Source organism: Protomyctophum parallelum, assembly GCF_964188405.1.
Source record: "Protomyctophum parallelum genome assembly, chromosome: 15".
In the NCBI taxonomy this organism is placed as follows: Eukaryota; Metazoa; Chordata; class Actinopteri; order Myctophiformes; family Myctophidae; genus Protomyctophum; species Protomyctophum parallelum.
The window spans coordinates 31,076,361-31,100,827 of NC_139710.1; the positions used below are offsets into that span (position 1 = coordinate 31,076,361).

Sequence of the window (24,467 nt, forward strand, 5' to 3'; positions counted from 1 at the left end):
TAGGGTGAATAAATTGGACAAACATTGGAGAGTATAAGCCTGCATTTATTTTAGGCCAAGGAAAGAGCTCGGGGGGGTTTGGGTTTGCCACTCATCTGGGACATACATACTGTACTATACAGTACTGGAAGGGAGATAGACGAGATGAGTATTTTTCTTTCGTGAAATTATGAATGATAGATCGCCGCATGTGCAGGTAGGTGGGCATGGGCATGTATGTACTGTATGTATTTCTACAGTCACAAGTAACTGCTTTAAATGTACAGTAACTATATGTGCATTTATGTATGTATCTGTATTTATAGGTGTATTTACACTTTACATTATAATTGGTATTATGTAATGTGTTTGTCACGCTCATGCGAGTGGAATTTAACAGCTATAAAAATGCATTGGTATATTAAGCAAATTAATGCAACCGTTTCCTTTTGGCTCGTACCCATAATATGCCTCGCTTTGTCTGTTAGGAAATAAAAATAAAACGTTATCAGGGGGGGAAACTCCCCCCTGTCAGGTGTAAAGGAGCAACTTGGACACTCAGGCATGAAGGAAGCATGAGTTCAAGTCCGTTGCCCTCCCCTTGTCCCCCATATATGGGGACTAGGTTGGTGGAGGGTGTGTAGAGCCCAGGATCACAGTATATAAGTAAGAAAAGAGCAAGTCGTAATTGGACCAAAAATAACGTGCCATAATGCGATACGTCGGGCAAGCTATAGTACAGTTCAGTTCAAACGGTGCTTTAGAGAAGCCTAGAAGCCAGGCGGCGGTATGCTGTATACTATAGGCCTACTGCCAGCGTGGCGGATAAGGTGTCCTCTGGCTCATCGTCCGGCGTTCCGGCACCCTGTGGGCGTACCGGCACCCTGTGGGCGTTCCGGCACCCTGTGGGCGTTCCGGCACCCTGTGGGCGTTCCGGCACCCTGTGGGCGTACCGGCACCCTGTGGGCGTTCCGGCACCCTGTGGGCGTTCCGGCACCCTGTGGGCGTACCGGCACCCTGTGGGCGTTCCGGCACCCTGTGGGCGTTCCGGCACCCTGTGGGCGTACCGGCACCCTGTGGGCGTTCCGGCACCCTGTGGGCGTTCCGGCACCCTGTGGGCGTTCCGGCACCCTGTGGGCGTTCCGGCACCCTGTGGGCGTTCCGGCACCCTGTGGGCGTTCCGGCACCCTGTGGGCGTACCGGCACCCTGTGGGCGTTCCGGCACCCTGTGGGCGTTCCGGCACCCTGTGGGCGTACCGGCACCCTGTGGGCGTTCCGGCACCCTGTGGGCGTTCCGGCACCCTGTGGGCGTACCGGCACCCTGTGGGCGTTCCGGCACCCTGTGGGCGTTCCGGCACCCTGTGGGCGTTCCGGCACCCTGTGGGCGTTCCGGCACCCTGTGGGCGTTCCGGCACCCTGTGGGCGTTCCGGCACCCTGTGGGCGTTCCGGCACCCTGTGGGCGTTCCGGCACCCTGTGGGCGTTCCGGCACCCTGTGGGCGTTCCGGCACCCTGTGGGCGTTCCGGCACCCTGTGGGCGTTCCGGCACCCTGTGGGCGTAGCGGCACCCTGTGGGCGTTCCGGCACCCTGTGGGCGTTCCGGCACCCTGTGGGCGTTCCGGCACCCTGTGGGCGTAGCGGCACCCTGTGGGCGTTCCGGCACCCTGTGGGCGTTCCGGCACCCTGTGGGCGTTCCGGCACCCTGTGGGCGTTCCGGCACCCTGTGGGCGTTCCGGCACCCTGTGGGCGTAGCGGCACCCTGTGGGCGTTCCGGCACCCTGTGGGCGTTCCGGCACCCTGTGGGCGTTCCGGCACCCTGTGGGCGTTCCGGCACCCTGTGGGCGTAGCGGCACCCTGTGGGCGTTCCGGCACCCTGTGGGCGTAGCGGCACCCTGTGGGCGTAGCGGCACCCTGTGGGCGTTCCGGCACCCTGTGGGCGTTCCGGCACCCTGTGGGCGTTCCGGCACCCTGTGGGCGTTCCGGCACCCTGTGGGCGTTCCGGCACCCTGTGGGCGTTCCGGCACCCTGTGGGCGCTGCGGCTCAACAGAACAACCCAGACATGCTCTCTGCCGCCCGGCCCAGCCCGGCCCGGGAGGATGAGTCAGTCAAGCAGCCCCAGAGGGTCTCACTCTCACAACGCATTGCTGGAACATGTACTGTACTGGAGGTTTTTGTTTTAGCTTTGTTGATGGGCGCTGCCCCCTTCCTAGAGCGGCGTTGTTGGCTTGTGATTGGCTGATCAACCCCATAGCGATGATTTGATTGGCTATGAGCCTAAGTACAGTATACATATTGAAGATAAAAGTGAGGTCAGAAAAGTCACACAAGTAATTGGCTGGAAGACACCACAAGTAATTGGCTGGAATGACTTTTGTGATGATTTGATTGGCTGAGCATGGAATGTCATGTATGACGATAATACTTCACATGAGTGTGATCTTTTTTAAGTAGAAGCGCAATGTAGAAAATACTCTGTTACTCTGTTAAGTAAATGGCCTGTATCCACAATTTTACTACTCACTACTTTTACTCAGTTACTTCCCACCACTGCGGGTGAGTACTCAGTACTCAGTACTCAGTACTCACCATGTACTCAGTTACTTCCCACGCCTGCGGGTGAGTACTCAGTACTCGGTACTCTCCATGTACTCAGTTACTTCCCAGCCCTGCGGGTGAGTACTCAGTACTCAGTACTCAGTACTCACCATGTACTCAGTTACTTCCCAGCCCTGCGGGTGAGTAATGTGGCCCTCAGTGTAGCGTTGAGGAGCTGCGGGGGGGAAAGTGGACGGTCTCGTTTTGCCAGCACTCTTCTCTCCAAAAACACATCCATCCTTAATCTGAAGTGACAGGGTGTGTGTGTGTGTGTGTGTGTGTGTGTGTGTGTGTGTGTGTGTGTGTGTGTGTGTGTGTGTGTGTGTGTGTGTGCGTGTGTGCGTGTGTGTGTGTGTGTGTGACATGTTCCCTGACACCTGCAGGGCTCCCAGGGCCTCTAATAATATAATGGCGTGATGACACACTGACAACATAGAAAACATGCCGAGGAGTCGAGTGCACCCATATAGCACTTTATCCCATGGCCCGAGAGTACAAGGGCTTTGTTTTTCACTAAGCCTATAAAATACACAAAGTGTGATTAATGGCACATCAATTCAATGACATAGCTTTTTTTTTTAAACCTTTAAACCCGGAAGGAGGAGTGAAATCGCCTCATGCGCTTTTGAGCAACTTAATGCAAGTGGATGGAAGGAGAACTCGGATGCCCTCTCTATTCATATATACCGTACTCTAAGGTACTTACTATCAATAAAGGGAGGGAAGCAGCCCCTCCCCAACAGTTCAATATTTCATAATTTCCATAGAAACCCACACTGACACCATCCTATAGCCACTTTCAGCGCATTTTTAAAAACAAAGAGGTTATAGTCAACACTCTTATATACAATGACGTAGAGATATGGAGATAAGAGGAGACAGTGTGTGTTTGAGTACATGTGCTCCTGGCTGTTGCTTGTCATAATGTACGCTGCTCTCTGTTACTGTAACTGTACGCCCAGATGGAAATATGATTCAGCCTGCGTTCATTCACGTCCCTGCAGACGCCAGGGAGAAACAAACAGCCCATGGTGGTTATGAATATGCATGCACGATTGCACGGCTCACTTCCTATATCTCTTACTGCTGTATATAGTGTGTGTGTGTGTGTGTGTGTGTACTTACTGTATACATTATATTAACCCATTTTTGGGGGCGGAAACCCGTTTTTAACCTATTTAACCTTAAATAAAGGTTAAATAGCATGCATAGGTAAACAAGTGTGTATTATACAGACAAAGGTTTGATTGCTTGATTGATTACTTTCTTGCTAAACTGCCTTGCTAAAGGCCTATTCGTATAGTGCAGTTTTCCGAGGTTCTGACCTGACTTCAGATTTTTCATCTCGATTAAAATATAAACGTTTCTCGGGAAAGATACAGTATAGCTATAGGGTGAGCCAATGGAGGTCTGCGAGTCCCCCCCCCCCCCCCCCCCCGCGCGCAAATTATTCATACCACTTGTGGCCACACGGCGGGCCGCAGTCTAAGTCTGAAACGTTCATGCGTGTCTGCTTTTGATTGATTGATTGATTGAAGTATTTATTAACAGTGTGCAGAATTACAGTACATTTCAAGCACAAACTCAATACAAAGACTGTTAACTGTGAGTGGACGACCCAATTAAGCATTACACTTGTTTACAACAGGGTCCACATTGTTCAATTCATCAAAACATTTAGAGACGTACAAATACACTTCTATATAGTTAAAGAACAGAACAGGAATTCATCATAAAGGAAGCAAAAAGGGAAAAGATACATATACAGTGAGGGGAAATTGGGGGGGGGGGGGGGGGGGGGCGGTGGGGGGGATTCAGATTTGACAGAGGCCAGTTTCGAATTGCAGCCGTCCGTAGGTGCCCTTTGAGAGCGGTTTTGAAGGAGTCAAGGGATTCACATGTCTTAATGACTGTTGGTAGGCTGGCCTTCAGTTCCCCTGCTTTGCTTATAACAGGTGGTCGTTTCATCGTTTTCAAATTACTGAGCAGCCTCCCACAGCCCACCTGCCTCTTGAGTTTGATTCTATTATAGTTACACAATAATCATATTTACATACTGAAAAAAAAACACTAAAGGCAACCGGTATATTGTAATTATCTCATGTGTGACACAACATGATTTATCCTGCAGCCTCAAATGCGTTGCTGCGATTGTAAGAAGACGGTTACCAGATTTTTTTTGTTTGTTTAACCCCTTTTGGGGTTTTAAACATTGTTATAATTTAGCTTTTGAGAAATAGCAGATCTACAAGCTCATGAGCTTGTAGGTCTGCTATTTTTGAAAAAAACGTTGGCTCAAATCTTTCCGAAAATTGTCATTATTTAGAAGACTTTTTTTGATTGAAGATGACACACATAGTATTAGATGGTCAGATGATCTCCACACAGTGTGAAGATGACACACATAGTATTAGATGGTCAGATGGTTCCACACAGTGTGAATATGACACACATAGTATTAGATGGTCAGATGATCTCCACACAGTGTGAAGATGACACACATAGTATTAAATGGTCAGATGGTTCCACACAGTGTGAAGATGACACACATAGTATTAGATGGTCAGATGGTTCCACACAGTGTGAAGATGCCACACATAGTATTAGATGGTCAGATGGTTCCACACAGTGTGAAGATGACACACATAGTATTAAATGGTCAGATGGTTCCACACAGTGTGAAGATGACACACATAGTATTAAATGGTCAGATGGTTCCACACAGTGTGAAGATGACACACATAGTATTAGATGGTCAGATGGTTCCACACAGTGTGAAGATGCCACACATAGTATTAGATGGTCAGATGATCTCCACACAGTGTGAAGATGACACACATAGTATTAGATGGTCAGATGGTCCCACACAGTGTGAAGATGACACACATAGTATTAGATGGTCAGATGGTTCCACACAGTGTGAAGATGACACACATAGTATTAGATGGTCAGATGGTCCCACACAGTGTGAAGATGCCACACATAGTATTAGATGGTCAGATGGTTCCACACAGTGTGAAGATGACACACATAGTATTAGATGGTCAGATGGTTCCACACAGTGTGAAGATGACACACATAGTATTAGATGGTCAGATGGTTCCACACAGTGTGAAGATGACACACATAGTATTAGATGGTCAGATGATCTCCACACAGTGTGAAGATGACACACATAGTATTAGATGGTCAGATGGTTCCACACAGTGTGAAGATGACACACATAGTATTAGATGGTCAGATGGTCCCACACAGTGTGAAGATGACACACATAGTATTAGATGGTCAGATGGTTCCACACAGTGTGAAGATGACACACATAGTATTAGATGGTCAGATGGTTCCACACAGTGTGAAGATGACACACATAGTATTAGATGGTCAGATGGTTCCACACAGTGTGAAGATGACACACATAGTATTAGATGGTCAGATGGTTCCACACAGTGTGAAGATGCCACACATAGTATTAGATGGTCAGATGGTTCCACACAGTGTGAAGATGACACACATAGTATTAGATGGTCAGATGGTTCCACACAGTGTGAAGATGACACACATAGTATTAGATGGTCAGATGGTTCCACACAGTGTGAAGATGCCACACATAGTATTAGATGGTCAGATGGTTCCACACAGTGTGAAGATGACACACATAGTATTAGTGTCACAACAGAAGAGCTGACAATGCAAAGGAACTACAGCGGCCGCTTCGCCACTTAGACGTCTCTTGTTTCCTCTCTTGCCTTCCTCGACTTAGATAGTATTTTAGACAGACTTATAGCTCCTTACGTAGACAGCACTAGAATTGCATCTTACTGTATGTAGTCATAGCACTTTATAGTACACATGTATATTGTATAATATATAGTATAGTATAGTATGTGTATAGCTGACATAGATACTCCACTGTTACGTTCTTAGTTTATACACGATTCATGATAACTACTTTTTATATATGTGATGTATGCCATGCTTTTGTTTTTGCTTAAATGTAAGTCGCTCTGGATTAAGAGAGTCTGCTAAATGCCTAAATTGTAGATTGTCTTGCTGTCGTGTAAATGTATCCTATACTGTCAATCGATTTAGTGGAAGGAACAATCATATAGTGTGCTTCTCAGGAGAAATTTAAATTGAAAATATATTTTAAAAGTTGTATTTTTTGTGAGATGACAGCTTCAGCTGCTATATACACCTGGTATATTAAGCGCCTTTGAGCACCCCTCCTCCCCCTCCTCCCCGAGAGGTGTTAACATTGATTTAGAGTCAAATTAAGCCCCCCCACTCCACATCCCACACATCAGTAGCGCCTCGACGGGACGTTTAACCCATTTAGACCTGAGAAAGCATCTGTGTCGCCTTGTAGCGCGTTCATTCACTTTAATCATAATCTTTAACTTACGAGCTTGTAGATCTGCTATTTTTTGAGTGGTGAAACCACTCCTACAACCAGCAATGTCCGTGTGTATGCCTGTGTATCTGAGCACGAGTATATGACTTATTAGTACCAGTAGGGGGCGCCAGAAACAGAGAGAGGGATAGTGCTGCTCTGTTGCCTGCTAATGAGAGAGAGAGAGAGAGAGAGAGAGAGAGAGAGAGAGAGGTGGGGGGAAGGGGAGGGGGGGGGGGAATTGCACCACTCAGTTCACACGGGTGTGATCTTTAAATCACGTGTGCAAGTCTTTGAATATAATATTCTTTCACAGCGAACGTTTTTTAATTGTTTTAGTTTGTTGAGAACCACAGATACAGAAACACAGGGTTTACAGAAAACGGTCATGATTTAGAAGACATTTGTAGAAATGTGCACTGTCTCTGGTCTTAATGCATTAAGAAGGAAACCAATTATGTAAGTGTGGGGCGGGGGGGGGGGGGGGGCAAGATAAATGGAAACAATTTTCTCCAAAGGCACCTCGCTGCTCGTTACACCTCTGTCCAATCAGACACCTGCGTTCAATTATACAGTGTTTGGTGCATGGTGAAAGCTGCGTGGGCGACGACAACGCTCCCGCTGATAACACGACGACGCTCCCGCTGAGAACACGACAACGCTCCCGCTGAAAACACGACAACGCTCCCGCTGAAAACACGACAACGCTCCCGCTGATAACACGACAACGCTCCCGCTGAAAACACGACGACAACGCTCCCGCTGATAACACGACGACGCTCCCGCTGAGAACACGACAACGCTCCCGCTGAGAACACGACAACGCTCCCACACGGGTGTCAAACGCCAGCAAAGTGCACGACTGACGACGTGCACAGGAATAGACTCAGTGAGTATATTATGCAACTATAGACACACACGCCTACACACACACACACACAGCCAAACGCACTTCCAAATGCACAGAGTTATGCGTGCACGCATGCACATGCACATACGCACGCACGCACACACACACACGCGCAACTGTTTCTCTTCAGCACCCAGCAGCCACCCACACATCCTGGCCCCATCAGGGGCCCCTGGCCACATCAGGGGCCCTTGGCCCCCAGCCTAGCACATAATGACAGCTCATGGCTGAGAACTCCCCGAAGAGAACGCCCCTGCATACACACACACACACACACACACACACACACACACACACACACACACGCACACACAAGACTCACTAATGCCTGGTTATATACTTGTCGCGTTGCGCAACTAAGTATATGCAGTAGATATATATAATTGTGCCATTATTACATAATGCCTTGCACAGACAGACAGACAGACAGACAGGATGGTGGTTACATACATTATGTTATAATTTAGCTATTGAAAAACAGCAGATCTACACCGAGTGGCGCGCTATGAGCTTGTAGATCTGCTATTTTTGAAAAATCGTTCAACTGTGCCTTAAATCTTTCAGAAAATTGTCATGATTTAGACAGCGCACAGTCACACACGCACAGTCACACGCGCACACACACACGCACAGTCACACACGCACAGTCACACGCGCACACACACACACAGGAACACTTGGAGTGGGAGTTCTCAGTGTGTCCTTCAACGCGTTGTGACAGATGTGAGGACGCGGCTGTGGAGAATCCACAGGGGAGGATCCTTCTGCCCTCTAGGGATGCTGTTCTCCTTCTGCCCTCTAGGGATGCTGTTGTTCTCCTTCTGCCCTCTAGGGATGCTGTTCTCCTTCTGCCCTCTAGGGATGCTGTTGTTTGGAACATTTCATACTCTGTGCCTCACGGTCCACGAGACTGGAGTAAATCTCGCATGCACGCACGCACGCACGCAACGCACGCACGCACGCACGCACGCACGCACGCACGCACGCACGCACGCACGCACGCACGCACACACGCACACCGTTGTGAATAACATAACATTCTTCAATGGATTCTACTGGTTCTAAGATACACATACACATGTTTTGTCCCTGACACGTCATCTCCGGTGCCTGATATCAAAACAGGGAGATAAAAGCTGCACTGGGACCAGCTATAGCTCAGGAAAATCAATTTGAAAGCATCAAAGGCATGAATTAAACAGTATTTTTGTTTATATTAATTTTCAATAATATTAGAAAGTCACCACCTCGTTCAATTCACTATTTCCATGGACATTTTTAATGGGCCTTTTTTTCTGCCTTCATTTGATAGTAAACAGGAAACGGGGAGAGAGAGAGACGGGGGGGTCGTGAGACGTGCAGAAAAGGTCTTCGGGGATCGGGACTCGAACCCGCGACACGCCGTCAGGCCTGCATCAGCAGCCTATACATGTAGGTGCGCGGACCGCTACGCCAGCTGTCTGCGCCGGACGGACAATTGACTTTTTTTATTTGTATTTATTTATTAGCCTCACTGGCCTGCATGTGGCCTTTGTTGCCTTCAGAAAATTGACAACAGCAAAAGTCAAGTGGCCTCATGCCCCTGGAATGATTACATTCTGGGCCTGGCTGTTCCCGGGGCCGGTGAGGCTGTTGCCGGGGCCGGTGAGGCTGTTGCCGGGGCCGGTGAGGCTGTTGCCGGGGCCGGTGAGGCTGTTGCCGGGGCCGGTGAGGTGCCTGGCTGTCATCTCCTCGTCTCATTCGGGGGAAACCCCCCAGAGCCCCCATACAGCCTTGCTGCTGCTGCTGACTCAGCACCATGTTGCATAAATATGCACATAATAATAATAATGCATTCTCCATTATAATGTACCTCAGTTGTAATGTGCCAACTTGAAAGGGAGGGCAAACGCTGCACAGGGACCAGCTAGCTCAGGAAAATCTATTTTAAAGCATCAAGGGCTTGAAATAAACAGTTTTTTGTTTATATTAATTTTCAATATATTAGAAAGTCACCACCTCGTTCAATTCACTATTTCCATGGACATTTTGAAAGCCAGTGTTAACCAATTAGGATGGAATCAGAAATATGGGACAGATCCGCCTTGAACACATGACTATAGAGATAGTGTGTAACGATTTGCGGGATTTTTGGACAGAATCTGGAGGAGTAATATAAAACATATATATGTTTTTCAAAAGTCGGCCTCCTGGTGGCGCTGTAACAGGCCGTTCACACACACACACACACACACACACACACACACACACACACACACACACACACACACACACACACACACACACGGACGGAGTGCATAACATACTCTCTCTCTCCATGCCGTTGGCAATAATGGAGCTTTTGAGATGAAAAGGGTTTGAAAACCACTGATGTTAGTGTGGTAAGCCCTCTGCTCTGCTCGTATTGTGGTCATCTGTTGGGTCTGTTTGTCCTCACATTAGTTTGTCATTGTTGTGTTAGGAGGGGGAGGAGGAGGAGGGGGAGGAGAGGGGGAGGGGACCAGCCTGTCAGGAGTACAATTAACACTACATACAGTATAGGCCAGATTGCCAGCGTTGCCAGATTCTGCGAGAGACAAAAAGCAAAGCAACCAGGTCCTTGAAAACAAGCCCAAAAGAAGCCACATGACTAACCCATAGGACTGAGGCTGATTCTAAAAACACCTTCTATAAATCCTGACCTATATACGTTTTCTGGAAAAAAATGCAAATATTTATTAAAAAATTACAAAAATGATTATGCTGCCATACATGTTGCCTCAAGGGGGGCCCGTCCTGAACTATAATGCATCATCTACAAGCTCACAAACAAGCCCAACGTGGCTTATAATAAGCAGACATGGCAACAGTGATTCCAGCGCATGCAGCATGCTGCTGCCACCTACTGACCTGCAGAACAACAATAGAGCAGATTAGCAGGGATGGCTGACGGGACTGCAGATCAATATCGCCTTTGTTTCAAACCTCTGCCTCCATTACATGATTATGGGGTTTTAGGGTTTTTAAACCCATTCTGACCTGAGATCAGATTCTGAAAATGTCTTCTACATCCTGACAGTTTTCTGAAAAAGCTATGTTTCTATGTCAGTGGTTCTTCGATTTTTCAAAAATAGCAGACCTACAAGTGGCGCGCTACAAGCTTGTAGATCTGCTATTTTTTCAAAAGCTAAAGCATAACATAATGCTAACACCAAAAGGGGTTAAATGGTGAAAATAGCACATCTGCAAGCTCACACAATGCGTTCGTGATGTGAAGCGCTGTGAGCAGAGCTGCCTTGTATTTAGTTGTAGATCGGCTATTGTTTTTCGCTATTTGTCGATTATGAAAAAATAAGAATCTATTCACATTTCTTTGTGAAGATTTGTTGATGTACAGTATATAACAAACATTGTACTGCTTCTCGGTTATTCAATTAACCTACATGAGCGAGATTAAGTGGTTACTGGTTTTCGGTTAATTTCCCATCAGCCCTAGAACAGCGGTTCTCAAATCTTTTAAAACCCATTTAGGCCTGACGTCGAAATTTTAAAAATGTCTTCTAAATCCTGACGGTTTTCTGAAAAACCTGTTTCTGTGTCAGTGGTGCTCAATATTTCATGTCAAGGACCCAGAAAATTATGTAATCGGCCACCGACCCCCCCCCCCCCATCTGAAAATATGTTGTTCCAGGGGACCTCCCCCAGAAGCAAAGATTTGAGTTAAAGAATTTCGCTCTGAAAGAATATATTTATCAAAGATTTGTGCCACATTTTCTCAAAAATAGCAGACCTATACAAGCTCGTAGCGCGGCACTCAGTGCTATTTTTCAATACCTAAAGTATAACAATGCTTGAAACACCAACAAGCTGGCCCCATGCAGTGTGACATGCTTTAGGCTACAGACCCCCTACATTTGACAAAATGTACTATATCTCTGTGACCCCAAACCACTACAAAACCCCTTAACTCTCTCAGAGTTACAGAACTGAAACACCTCAAGGACCCCCTGGCAGACCCCTGGCAGACCCCTGGGGGTCCCCTGGGGGTCCCCTGGCAGACCCCTGGTGGTCCCAGGACCTCAACTTTGAGAGCAACTGTAATGATCACTGACTCACCCAAAATCTGTGCATAGCTCTTTTCCTTCCAGCATGGCAGCCAATAATTGTAACCACTGGGTTTCTTCCAGCATGTAACCGCCGGTAACCACTGGTAACCACTTTGAAAAGAAAATGGCCAGTAATTTTGGTTGCACTGAAAAGGTGAAACATTGTGAAAGCATGAAATTATACTGTTCCACTGCATGGCTTCTTGTCGACAAAGATCCAGGCAACCAGGCACCAAATACATTTACTAGGAATGCTGCTATAATGGACTAAGCCAATACTACACAAAAAGGGACTGTGATAGGATTATATGTATACTGTATGTGTGCATGTACATGTGAGCGTGACAACAGATTCAGGTTCATATTTTGTCCCAATTTGTTTGTGTTTTCTGTTGTTGATGCATGTGATCCAATTAAGGCCCGTTCTCATAACCCATGGTATAACCGTCGTTTCCTGAGCAGACATCTCCGCCTATACTTGATATGAAATTACAAAACGATAAATCTTAGTAATTGCGAATATAATTGAGATAATTAGTACAATAATTGCAAAACTGGCTGAAATATAACAAGGAGGGGGAAGTACATAATGTCCTGTATACGTCCATCCTATTAACCTACATAACCCAAAGCTGCAATTTAGGATGGAGAACAAACTAAAACATCTTAATTGATTACATTTAACCCATTTTGGGGCGGGAACCCCTTTTGGTGTTAGCATTACGTTATGCTTTAGCTATTGAAAAATAGCAGATCTAAAACGGGTAGTCCCAATACTTCATTCTGATTGGCTGGTTACCGTCACGTGACCGGTGTAAATTTCACTGATAACCCACTCCTTCAATCACTTTGTATCAAACTGCAGCCTTGTACCTGAACTGGGGAAAGGGAGCGCTTGATTGCTTTACAAACACATGCCGTGCGGGCGTCTAAGCACCGCCCGGCTCATATGACTGTGAATGTGTGGCTCCAGGCAGCCCCGTAAATACATCAAGCGCTATTCTCCCGTCACATAGGCTACTTGCGGAGCAAAACAAGGAAGTGTTTTGGCTCTGGGTCGCTCGCTCTGGTGGCACAAAGCGTAGATACTTTTGTGAATTTAATAGTTTTAATATTGCTATATGTTTGTAACCGTTTTAGAAAAGCAATAAGCCACTCGAGGCCCCAGCTTACCGGGTATTTTACACTGCCATTTTTCTGCCTACGCTCCCAGGCAGTGTAAAATACCCGGTAACCTGAGACCTCTCGTGGCTTATTGCATAAATCTACAAGCTCATAGCGCGCCACCGAGTGGCGCGCTACGAGCTTGTAGGTCTGCTATTTTTGAAAAATCGAAGAACAACTGACATATAAACACAGCTTTTTCAGAAAACTGTCAGGATGTAGAAGACATTTTTAGAATCTGATCTCAGGTCAGAATGATAAACTGTCAGGATGTAGAAGACATTTTTAGAATCTGATCTCAGGTCAGAATGGAAAACTGTCAGGATGTAGAAGACATGTTTAGAATCTGATCTCAGGTCAGAATGAAAACTGTCAGGATGTAGAAGACAATTTTAGAATCTGATCTCAGGTCAGAATGTAAAACTGTCAGGATGTAGAAGACACTTTTAGAATCTGATCTCAGGTCAGAATGGGTTAATGATGCTGACTGTAAACCCGATAAATATACTGAAATAAACACTTATTCAAATAAAATGGTCCTTTTCCACTTTCCAAACAACAGCAACAAACCCGCCGTACCCAAAAGATCAATGATTTCCGCCAGAACACAAACACCCAATTTATTCACCTTTTTCTATATATAGCCCATAATGCATTGCGTTTGTGTGTGTGCATAAGTTCCTCTTTCTCTTGCTGTGTTGCCAGTTTTGCGAGAGAAACAAGTGGCCCAGGTCTATGAAAACAACCACAAATGAAAAGATCTGATCTACAAAGCTCACAGCAACACATTGTGAGGTTGTACATCTGTTATTTTATTTAAAAACACATTGAGAATAAATCGAATATTTTCGAATCTTTAAACATTGTATTTAATTAAAAAAAGGCACAAAATATGTTCAGATGGATGTCCGTGGACGATTACATATTAATCTGGGGTTCCTTGATGTGAAGAAATGTGGAAGCAAGCCCAAATAAGCAACTACTGTACACTTTAGAATCAAGCACAAACAAAACATCACCCAGCAACTACCAATAATTTATAAGGGACTTTACAGAAAAAAAATCACACACGTGTGAACTGAGTGGTGCAATTCCCCCCCCCCACCCTCTCTCTCTCTCTCTCTGTCTCTCATTAGAGACACAGCACTACCCCTCTCTCTGTTTCTGCCGCCCCCTACTGCTATTAATAAGTCACATACTCGTGCTCATACAGGTACACAAACAGGTACACAGGTACACGGACATTGCTGGTTGTAGGAGTGGTTGCACCACTCAAAAACAAGTCAAAGGTTGCTTATAATAAGCAAACATGGCAACGCGGCCTGAAGGAAGCAAAGCACACATACACAAGGAGCCCCGCCCCCAGTAACTTGGCGGGGAAAATGTGGATACAATCAAAGTGCAAACTTCGTTACATTTCCCTCCATTTGTCCTCATTTGGTGGGACGCTGTCACTACGGTTCAACGTGAGATCGTGTCTCACAATCATTAACTGTTTTCGCCGCTAATGATTTCCGTTTATCACCCCGAGACATGTTGTGCTTCTAGAGGATTCGTGCAATTCCATGCATGGCACACACACATGACACACAAGCCACACACACGCTCACACGCTCACGCACGCACCGAATTATCATGTTCGGAAATCAATGTGCAGCATTGTGGGTTTTTTCTTTTTTTTTTTTTTAAACCTTGAAGGATTCTGTGTTAGCACTATGTTATGCTTTAGCTATGGAAAAACAGCAGATCTACAAGCTCATAGCGCGCCACCGAGTGGCGCGCTATGAGCTTGTAGGTCTGCTATTTTTTTTTAATCGAGAACGACTGACATAGAAACACATAGCTTTTTCAGAAAACTATATCTGATCTCAGGTCAGAATGGGTTTAAAGCGAGATTACATTGCACCGTTGTGTTTGCGGTGCTCCTGATAAGCGCTGATAAATAACCGTATCAAAATGATCACAGCTGTTCTCCATCTGGGCGTAGTGGCGCCCATGCAAGTCCCTTAGGGGGAGAGAGAGAGAGAGAGACACAGACAGAGAGAGAGAGAGAGAGAGAGAGAGAGAGAGAGAGCTAGAGAGACAGAGACAGAGAGAGACAGAGAGAGAGACTCTCTCTCTCTCTCTCTCTCTCTCTCTGAGAGAGAGAGAGAGAGAGAGACAGAGAGAGAGAGATACAGTAAGAGAAGATGTAAGGACTGCTGTTCCAACAGCTTCAGTTTGTGAGAAAGAATAATATGTTGTTGTCGGGAAGAAAAGCCTGTATCTCCATTATTTTATAATGTTATGCCATCCCCCCGTTCTCCCCAACACACACACGCACGCATGCACGCACACACGCACGCACGCACGCATGCACGCACGCACGCACGCACGCACGCATGCACGCACGCACGCATGCACACACGCACGCATGCACACGCACACGCACACGTTATAGTCTCTGTGGGTGTTTATAAATATGAATAAACATTAACGTAATTTGCCAATGAAAAGTTTTTGCAAGCTATAGCGACTAGATTCTAACTGCATTAAGATCAAGTGGAACACATGCATGGGTTCATTTTCCTCATTTCCTGAAGAGCACTCGTCTCGTACTTACGAGGGTTCCCGGCCGTACGTCGCCCGACAGCGACAATAATCTTTTTCCATCTGTACAGTACATCTGTACGCATCCTTGAGTTATGGACTAATCGTGAAACATAAAAACCACTCAGCCATACAAAAGATTATCGACTCGCAGGTGAATTATGCCCTCGGTTCAAATTGACATTTACAGCCCGTGGCATTTTGCCCGCAACAACAACATACAGTACAGTACAGTACAGTACAGTGTCTGTCTGTTGTGTTTTGCTGAACAACGCCATATTTCACGAGACGGTGAAAAGTAATTTCAGCACTGCAATTTATAGCAAGATACCGGAAGACACACAAGCCAGTAGTGTTAGTCCTACATGGTGTACAGTACAGTAGAGTACAGTAGTAGTACAGTAGTGTAGTAGTACATGGCCCGTGTGTGTGTGTGTTCGTAAAAGGTGCACTGATGAGCAACTGAACATCCCAGGGAGTCTTTGAAATGGTGCTAGTGTTGACAGCTGTGGTGAAAGAAAGGCCTTATGCACGAGGTTCTGACAGCGGTGGTGAAAGGCCTTATGCACGAGGTTCTGACAGCTGTGGTGAAAGGCCTTATGCACGAGGTTCTGACAGCTGTGGTGAAAGGCCTTATGCACGAGGTTCTGACAGCGGTGGTGAAAGGCCTTATGCACGAGGTTCTGACAGCTGTGGTGAAAGTCAGTCAGTCAGTCAGTCAGTCAGTCAGTCTCATCTCACATCTCAAAAGGTGTTTGCATCCATCTGATCTGATCACTTATCGGCTGCCGTGTTAAGTGGCCAGATGGGTGTGCAGATGGGTGGGCAGATGGGTGGGCAGATGTGTGTGCAGATGTGATTTCCAGATGTTTCTTTTTGTGCTCAATAAATGTAAATATAAATATAGTTTTTCCGGTTCCTACTAATTTGCATCACAATGAAAACTAATTTTACATCATTATTTTTGATATTCATGTCAGATTAAAATTATCAATGTTTTGCCAATTATGATCAATTTACTGCACCTGTGGGTGTAGTAAGAAAAAAGGGATCCCTTTACACAACTCAAAGCACAACGTGCACTCGACCAAAAGCAACCCGGATGAAACTGAATCCCACAAAAACAACAACAACAACGCTAATTAGCACACAAGTGACTTCCAGTCAGGGCTTTGTGTGAAAACGGGCCATAAATCTGCCCCTGCCTGGCAGGTCAATATACTGCAGGCCACTGGGATTCCTCTACGGGCTCCTTTCATTTCAGCACCGCGGAGAGCTCTCCCTCTCACAGCCCTCTCTCTCTCAGGCCCTCTGCAATTATACTGGAACCGAGCGGGCAGAAGCCCTGCATGTAACACATTTCAAATGTTTATTATGCTTCTTCTTTCTCTATACTGTACTTCACAAGCTTAGTAATTTAGATCGGCTATTTTCGCTTTGAAAGTCTTGAATGTGAAAAGTGGAAACTGTGAGTGGATCCATTGCAAAACATTTTACTTTTTTTTTTACATACACCACAAGGTTTCCTCCCTGACAGCTTGGCTAATGGGGGGGAGGATCATCTGAACAACACCACTTCCTCCACCCCCGCAATCTGTGGGTTTTTGCCCCCCCCCCCCCCCCCCCTCTCATGGGGACTTCGGGAACGACTGCAATTAGCAGGTCAATTTAGAGTAGGGCAGAGAGATGTGAGAGAGACACACACACACACACACACACACACACACACACACACGCATCATGTAGGCAAAAGTTCAAGCACACACGCATGCGCTTGAGACGCACTGCACGCACGCACGCAAGCGCGCAGTGGGTGCGTGCGCGCAGTGTGTGCGTGCGTGCGTGCATACACAGGACATCAACATTTTTGTACATCAACATTTTTGGCCATTTGGCCAACATGGTATCCCTGAAGACAAAACCAAAAAAAAAAATAGCAACCAAAAATGAAAGCACACACGCTGTGTATATGTACTGTATGTATGTATACAGCACACACGCTGTGTATATGTACTGTATGTATGTATACAGCACACACGCTGTGTATATGTACTGTCTGTATGTATACAACACACACGCTGTGTATATGTACTGTCTGTATGTGTACAGCACATGGTCCTTTAAGGTGAAGAAAGGATGAGGATAATTCCGGGAAGGAAGAGGAAGTTGGTCATACTGTAAAGATCACTATAATCCGGTATTTTCAGTGCAAGACACCAAGTCACGCCACCAAGTCACGCCACCAAGTCACACCACCAAGTCACGCCACCAAGTCACGCCACCAAGTCACGCCACCAAGTCACGCCACCAAGTCACGCCACCAAGGCATAACTCCAACCCTGAACCTATAAATCTTCATCCTTTACACGAAAATGTTGAAACATGAAAACTTTAAAAAAAAACATAAAACCATTTTTTTTCTTGTCCTCACAAGTTATAGCAATACAAGTACCCACGCATGTGCACACAAACACACACACACACACACGCACACAAACACACACACACACACACACACACACACACACACACACACACACACACACACACACACACACACACACACACACACACACACACACACACACACGCACACACACACACACACGCACGCACACACACACACACACACACACACACACACACGCGCGCACGCACGCACACACACAAACACACACAAACACACACACGCGCGCACACAAACATGTGTGCTCACAAATCGCCCCACACACGCACAAACAGTGCGTGGCGCCAACAGTTCCTCAACAGTTCCTCAACAGTTCCTCCCGCGGCCAGCAGGGGCCGCCCCACCACCTTTACGTACCTGTCGTCGTTCTGCAGCGTCTGGTCGCCCAGCAGGAGGTCCCGGAAGCGGTAGCGCGGCGGGAGGGGCGGCACCTCCGTGTCCATGGCCGCGGCGCCGGCGTCGGCCATCTTGAGGGCGGAGATGTCGAGGATGATGCCGGAGGAGGAGTTGTTTCTGCTGCTGCTGTTGTTCTTCTGGACGCTGTTCTCCACCGCGGACCTGCAGCCCGACGGGAAGAGAGCACCCAGAGAAAACCACGGGGTTAGAGAACGTTCAGCGTTGAAAGGGTTAAAGAGAAGACCTGGGTGGAGGTTCCGGTATCGACCAGATAACGTACGTACGTTAAAGAGACAAGCTGCGTGAGCAGCACCTGACGAAGCCGAGGCGACGGAACGCGCCGGAACGTCGGAATTTCGGAACGTCGGAACGTCGGAACGCGTCGTGCAGAAAAATACAATGAAGAAGCTTTAAGATCGATCCTGTCCCTCGTCACTGGAGTGTGCTGAAAGAAACAGTGGGAGGTTTTCTGGGTTTAATAAATATAAATATTATGTTCATGTATAATATGCATCAATCAATACTGTACTTTTTTAACATTTTGAAAAAATGTAATATACATTGCGTGGCTCAATCTCCAAATTCAGTAAAGCATGGCAGCCTTTTCTGTCTCATGTTGACCGCCTTACACTCCTGCCCCCGATTGAACCTGAAAAACTATCGCCTGACTGGCCAACCTGTCTTATCTGGGTGATGTCTGTGACCGAGATCTGCTTTGTATATTGACTATATTGGAGTTTTTAATTTTTTATATATATATATTTTATATATTGTTTTTATTGTTTTGAATGTTCTTTGGTTGTCTTGATTTGGAGTTTGTGTTTTGTTGTTGTGTGTGTTTTAGTTTTTTGTATTTGTTACTCTGTTACTCTGTATTTCTCAATTTACTTCTATATTTGTATAAAACTAAAAATGAATAAACATTAAAAAAAAATATATATAATAATATGCATAAATAAGAAAAAGTTATTAGAGCACAACACTGGTGTTTTACAGAGATAATTGATGATCTACACGCACACAAAAAGCAGCACGTCATCATAACGCCTCTCTGTGAGCATGCAGACACCATGTTGTCGCTGCACGACACCAGTGTAGGACGTACTGTACACGTTAAGCACAGTACAGTCATGGGTTATTTCTTGAGAATTTTCCGCCCTATAATGGCACGCCCAAAACAGGGACGTCGTACAGTAACAGCGAATAACAACGTCCGACATGAAGTCGTGAGCATTCTGTGCAACTGGGGCAAGTCGTGAGACCTCGTGCTTCTTCCTGGGCTCGTCCACCGGGGATGTTTTGTACAGTACATACAGTACAGAAATGACAGAACAAGGCCAAGAAGAATGTAGCAAAAAACAACAAGATCAATATAGTAGGATGAACTCGCGCTACACCCAAGTCCCTAGACTTCCAATTGAACCACATGCCATGTGGGTCAGCGTTCTCCCTAAACAAAGAGGTGATTTATGTGCTATAGGCAGAAGACTACAAGACTAGAAACATTTGCATCACAATGAAAACTCATTTGACATCATTATTTTTGATATTCATATGTAAAGGCAACTTTTCAACAAAAGGATGCCAGTGAGGGATATGGTGTGAATGAAGCTCTTTCCAACGCGTGGTGGTGTCGACTCGACAGTAAATCAGATCTTGTTTAAGTGCATTTAAAGGGTTTTATTTTGATTGCAGGATGTCATAACAGAAACCGGGTACTTAACTGTAACTGAACAATAAACTGGTGCTGCAAAATAAACCAACAAACAAGACATGCACGGTTGAAAAACTGTGGCTTCCCTGTGGCGTTTCCCAAATTCCCTGCTGCCGTGCACCTGTGACACATACAAGTAGGCTGTGCCTGTGATTGGCTGAACCCGCCTATGCCCAGGTTGTCATAGCAACTTCACAACAAATTAACCACAATATAAAGTCATCAAATTGGCTACAACATCATATATTCATTATATTTAAATTATCAATGTTTTGCTAATTATTTGGGGGGTGCCCTCTGGGATCTTTACAGGTTTACTGCACCTGTGGGTGTAGTAGAAAAAAGGGGATCCCTTTACAACACAACTCAAAGCACAATGTGCGCTCGACCAGAAAGCAACCCGGATGAAACTGTGAATCCCACATATCAATTAACGCTATAGCACACGAGTGACTTCCAGTCAGGGCTTTGTGTGAAAACGGGAGACAAAGCAGGGCCATAAATCTGCCCCTGCCTGGCAGGTCAATACTGCAGGCCAGAACAAGGCCAAGAAGAATGTAGCAAAAACAACAAGATCAATATAGTAGGATGAACTCCGGCCTGCGGTGCGCTATACACCCAAGTCCCTAGACTTCCAATTGAACCACATGCCATGTGGGTCAGCGTTTTCCCAAAACACAGAGGTGATTTATGTGCAAGGCAGGAGACTACAACACGAGAGAAATATGCTAAAGCTGCAATAAAAATATTTTTGTTTCACCTGAACTGAACTGAAAGTCTGTCCATCCGTCCGTTAGAAACAGACACAGTCGACGCATTATGTTGACCACAGCGCACATTTTGAAAGAGAGCGCCCGGTGGCCTAGCGGTCCAGGGAAATGCCATATATGCTGGCCTGACAGCGTGCACGTCATGTGTTCGAGTCCCGTTCATGACGACCTTTATTGCTGCACCCCTTCTCTCTCTCCCTCTTTCCTGTCAATCTCCACTTGAAACTATCAATAAAATGTTTTTTCTCAACAAGCCGAATTTCCACATAATGTGAACATCCAACGTCGGAGTCCAAGTTCATTGTGGAACATGCACTTTTGAAAACAGTTGTAGTCAAACTGATTGAAATATGACAAGTCAACGAGGGGAGGGAAACAGGGGCTAATCCAATGCTCCAACAACACAACGCTTGCACCGCTAAAACTATGCAACATAGGCAGTGTGTATATAGACTTCTATATAATGTTCAAATTAGTATGTGTTCTTAAGCGATAAACAAACAACCTACATAATTCACAACAGCCTGAGGCTTCTTCATTAATTCTGACAATGTTAATGGAGGGAGGGAGAGGGGCTTCCTAAAGCAGACAGATGCATCACATGGTGCAGCCAACATGATAGTACAGACCTGTAGGTGTCATAGTTGGGTCTGGGTCATCGCATGGTGCAGCTAACATGATAGTACAGACCTGTAGGTGTCATAGTTGGGTCTGGGTCATCGCATGGTGCAGCTAACATGATAGTACAGACCTGTAGGTGTCATAGTTGGGTCTGGGTCATCGCATGGTGCAGCTAACATGATAGTACAGACCTGTAGGTGTCATAGTTGGGTCTGGGTCATCGCATGGTGCAGCTAACATGATAGTACAGGCCTGTAGGTGTCATAGTTGGGTCTGGGTCATCGCATGGTGCAGCTAACATGATAGTACAGGCCTGTAGGTGTCATAGTTGGGTCTGGGTCATCGCATGGTGCAGCTAACATGATAGTACAGACCTGTAGGTGTCATAGTTGGGTCTGGGTCATCGCATGGTGCAGCTAACATGATAGTACAGACCTGTAGGTGTCATAGTTGGGTCTGGGTCATCGCATGGTGCAGCTAACATGATAGTACAGGCCTGTAGGTGTCATAGTTGGGTCTGGGTCATCGCATGGTGCAGCTAACATGATAATACAGGCCTGTAGGTGTCATAGTTGGGTCTGGGTCATCGCATGGTGCAGCTAACATGATAGTACAGGCCTGTAGGTGTCATAGTTGGGTCTGGGTCATCGCATGGTGCAGCTAACATGATAGTACAGACCTGTAGGTGTCATAGTTGGGTCTGGGTCATCGCATGGTGCAGCTAACATGATAGTACAGACCTGTAGGTGTCATAGTTGGGTCTGGGTCATCGCATGGTGCAGCTAACATGATAGTACAGGCCTGTAGGTGTCATAGTTGGGTCTGGGTCATCGCATGGTGCAGCTAACATGATAGTACAGACCTGTAGGTGTCATAGTTGGGTCTGGGTCATCGCATGGTGCAGCCAACATGATAGTACAGACCTGTAGGTGTCATAGTTGGGTCTGGGTCATCGCATGGTGCAGCTAACATGATAGTACAGACCTGTAGGTGTCATAGTTGGGTCTGGGTCATCGCATGGTGCAGCTAACATGATAGTACAGACCTGTAGGTGTCATAGTTGGGTCTGGGTCATCGCATGGTGCAGCTAACATGATAGTACAGGCCTGTAGGTGTCATAGTTGGGTCTGGGTCATCGCATGGTGCAGCTAACATGATAGTACAGGCCTGTAGGTGTCATAGTTGGGTCTGGGTCATCGCATGGTGCAGCTAACATGATAGTACAGACCTGTAGGTGTCATAGTTGGGTCTGGGTCATCGCATGGTGCAGCTAACATGATAGTACAGACCTGTAGGTGTCATAGTTGGGTCTGGGTCATCGCATGGTGCAGCTAACATGATAGTACAGGCCTGTAGGTGTCATAGTTGGGTCTGGGTCATCGCATGGTGCAGCTAACATGATAATACAGGCCTGTAGGTGTCATAGTTGGGTCTGGGTCATCGCATGGTGCAGCTAACATGATAGTACAGGCCTGTAGGTGTCATAGTTGGGTCTGGGTCATCGCATGGTGCAGCTAACATGATAGTACAGACCTGTAGGTGTCATAGTTGGGTCTGGGTCATCGCATGGTGCAGCTAACATGATAGTACAGACCTGTAGGTGTCATAGTTGGGTCTGGGTCATCGCATGGTGCAGCTAACATGATAGTACAGGCCTGTAGGTGTCATAGTTGGGTCTGGGTCATCGCATGGTGCAGCTAACATGATAGTACAGACCTGTAGGTGTCATAGTTGGGTCTGGGTCATCGCATGGTGCAGCCAACATGATAGTACAGACCTGTAAGTGTCATAGTTGGGTCTGGGTCATCGCATGGTGCAGCTAACATGATAGTACAGGGGTGGTTCTGTCAGTTTAACCAATTTCTATACCTTTATATACCGGTATCGGGGTGTGTGTGTGTGTGTGTGTGTGTGTGTGTGTGTGTGTGTGTGTGTGTGTGTGTGTGTGTGTGTGTGTGTGTGTGTGTGTGTGTGTGTCTGTGTGTGTGTGTGTGTGCGCGTGCATACACATTTACTGTAAATGTAAGTACAGTACTCTATAGCAGTCTGGGTGTTGCATGTCAGCACAAAATAAATTACCTGTCACCATGGGAACCGGACGGGCGTCGAGGGGGGCTCATGGCTACCTCTTGGAGGAGAGAGAGAGAGAGAGAGAGAGAGAGAGAGAGAGAGAGAGAGTTTACATCAGTGGTTCTCAACCTTTTCTGGACCAGAGCCCACTAATTTAACTTAAATTTTAATTTCTGACCTGAGATCAGATTCTAAAAATGTCTGTTTGAATATGACAGTTTTCTGAAAAAGCTATGTTTCTATGTCAGTCGTACTTCGATTTGTCAAAAATAGCAGACCTACAAGTTCATAGCGCGCCACTCGGTGGCGCGCTATGAGCTTGTAGATCTGCTATTTTTCAATAGATAAAGCATAACCTAATGCCTAACACCAAAAGGGGTTCCCGCCTAGAATGGGTTAATGGGCAATGCATTGCAATCAATGGAACTATTAAGTATACTTTACTTATACAAAGTAGTACAGTAGGTACAGTATATAGACTATAGTGTTGCAGTCCCGCCCCCTTTCATGACGACGCCAGACCCAGGAAATAAGTCCCCATCCATTTTTCCCCATATAGACTTTTCAAAAAGTATTTATTTAAAGGTCTGTATAAGCCTCGAAAACAAAGCCAACTCGGATCGTGACAAATCATGACAACAAACAAGATTCTTTTTTTTGGGGGGGGGGGGCTGAACAAAATAATTAAAAAGAAGAAAAAATGGGCAGGGTATACAA

General features: G+C 46.2%; 1 protein-coding gene across 1 annotated transcript in view; it reads right to left on the reverse strand.

Moving 5' to 3' along the window:
* kcnt1b (potassium sodium-activated channel subfamily T member 1b) overlaps positions 1-23,800 on the reverse strand; it is a gene marked incomplete at both ends in the record, with an annotated part of 159,410 nt that extends 135,610 nt beyond the window's left edge. Inside the window, 2 exons of the mRNA XM_083783435.1 lie at positions 18,537-18,737; positions 23,760-23,800. Coding sequence (XP_083639561.1) covers positions 18,537-18,737; positions 23,760-23,800 — 242 coding nt within the window. The remainder of the gene's footprint in view (positions 1-18,536; positions 18,738-23,759) is intronic.
* Positions 23,801-24,467: the final 667 nt, after the last annotated feature.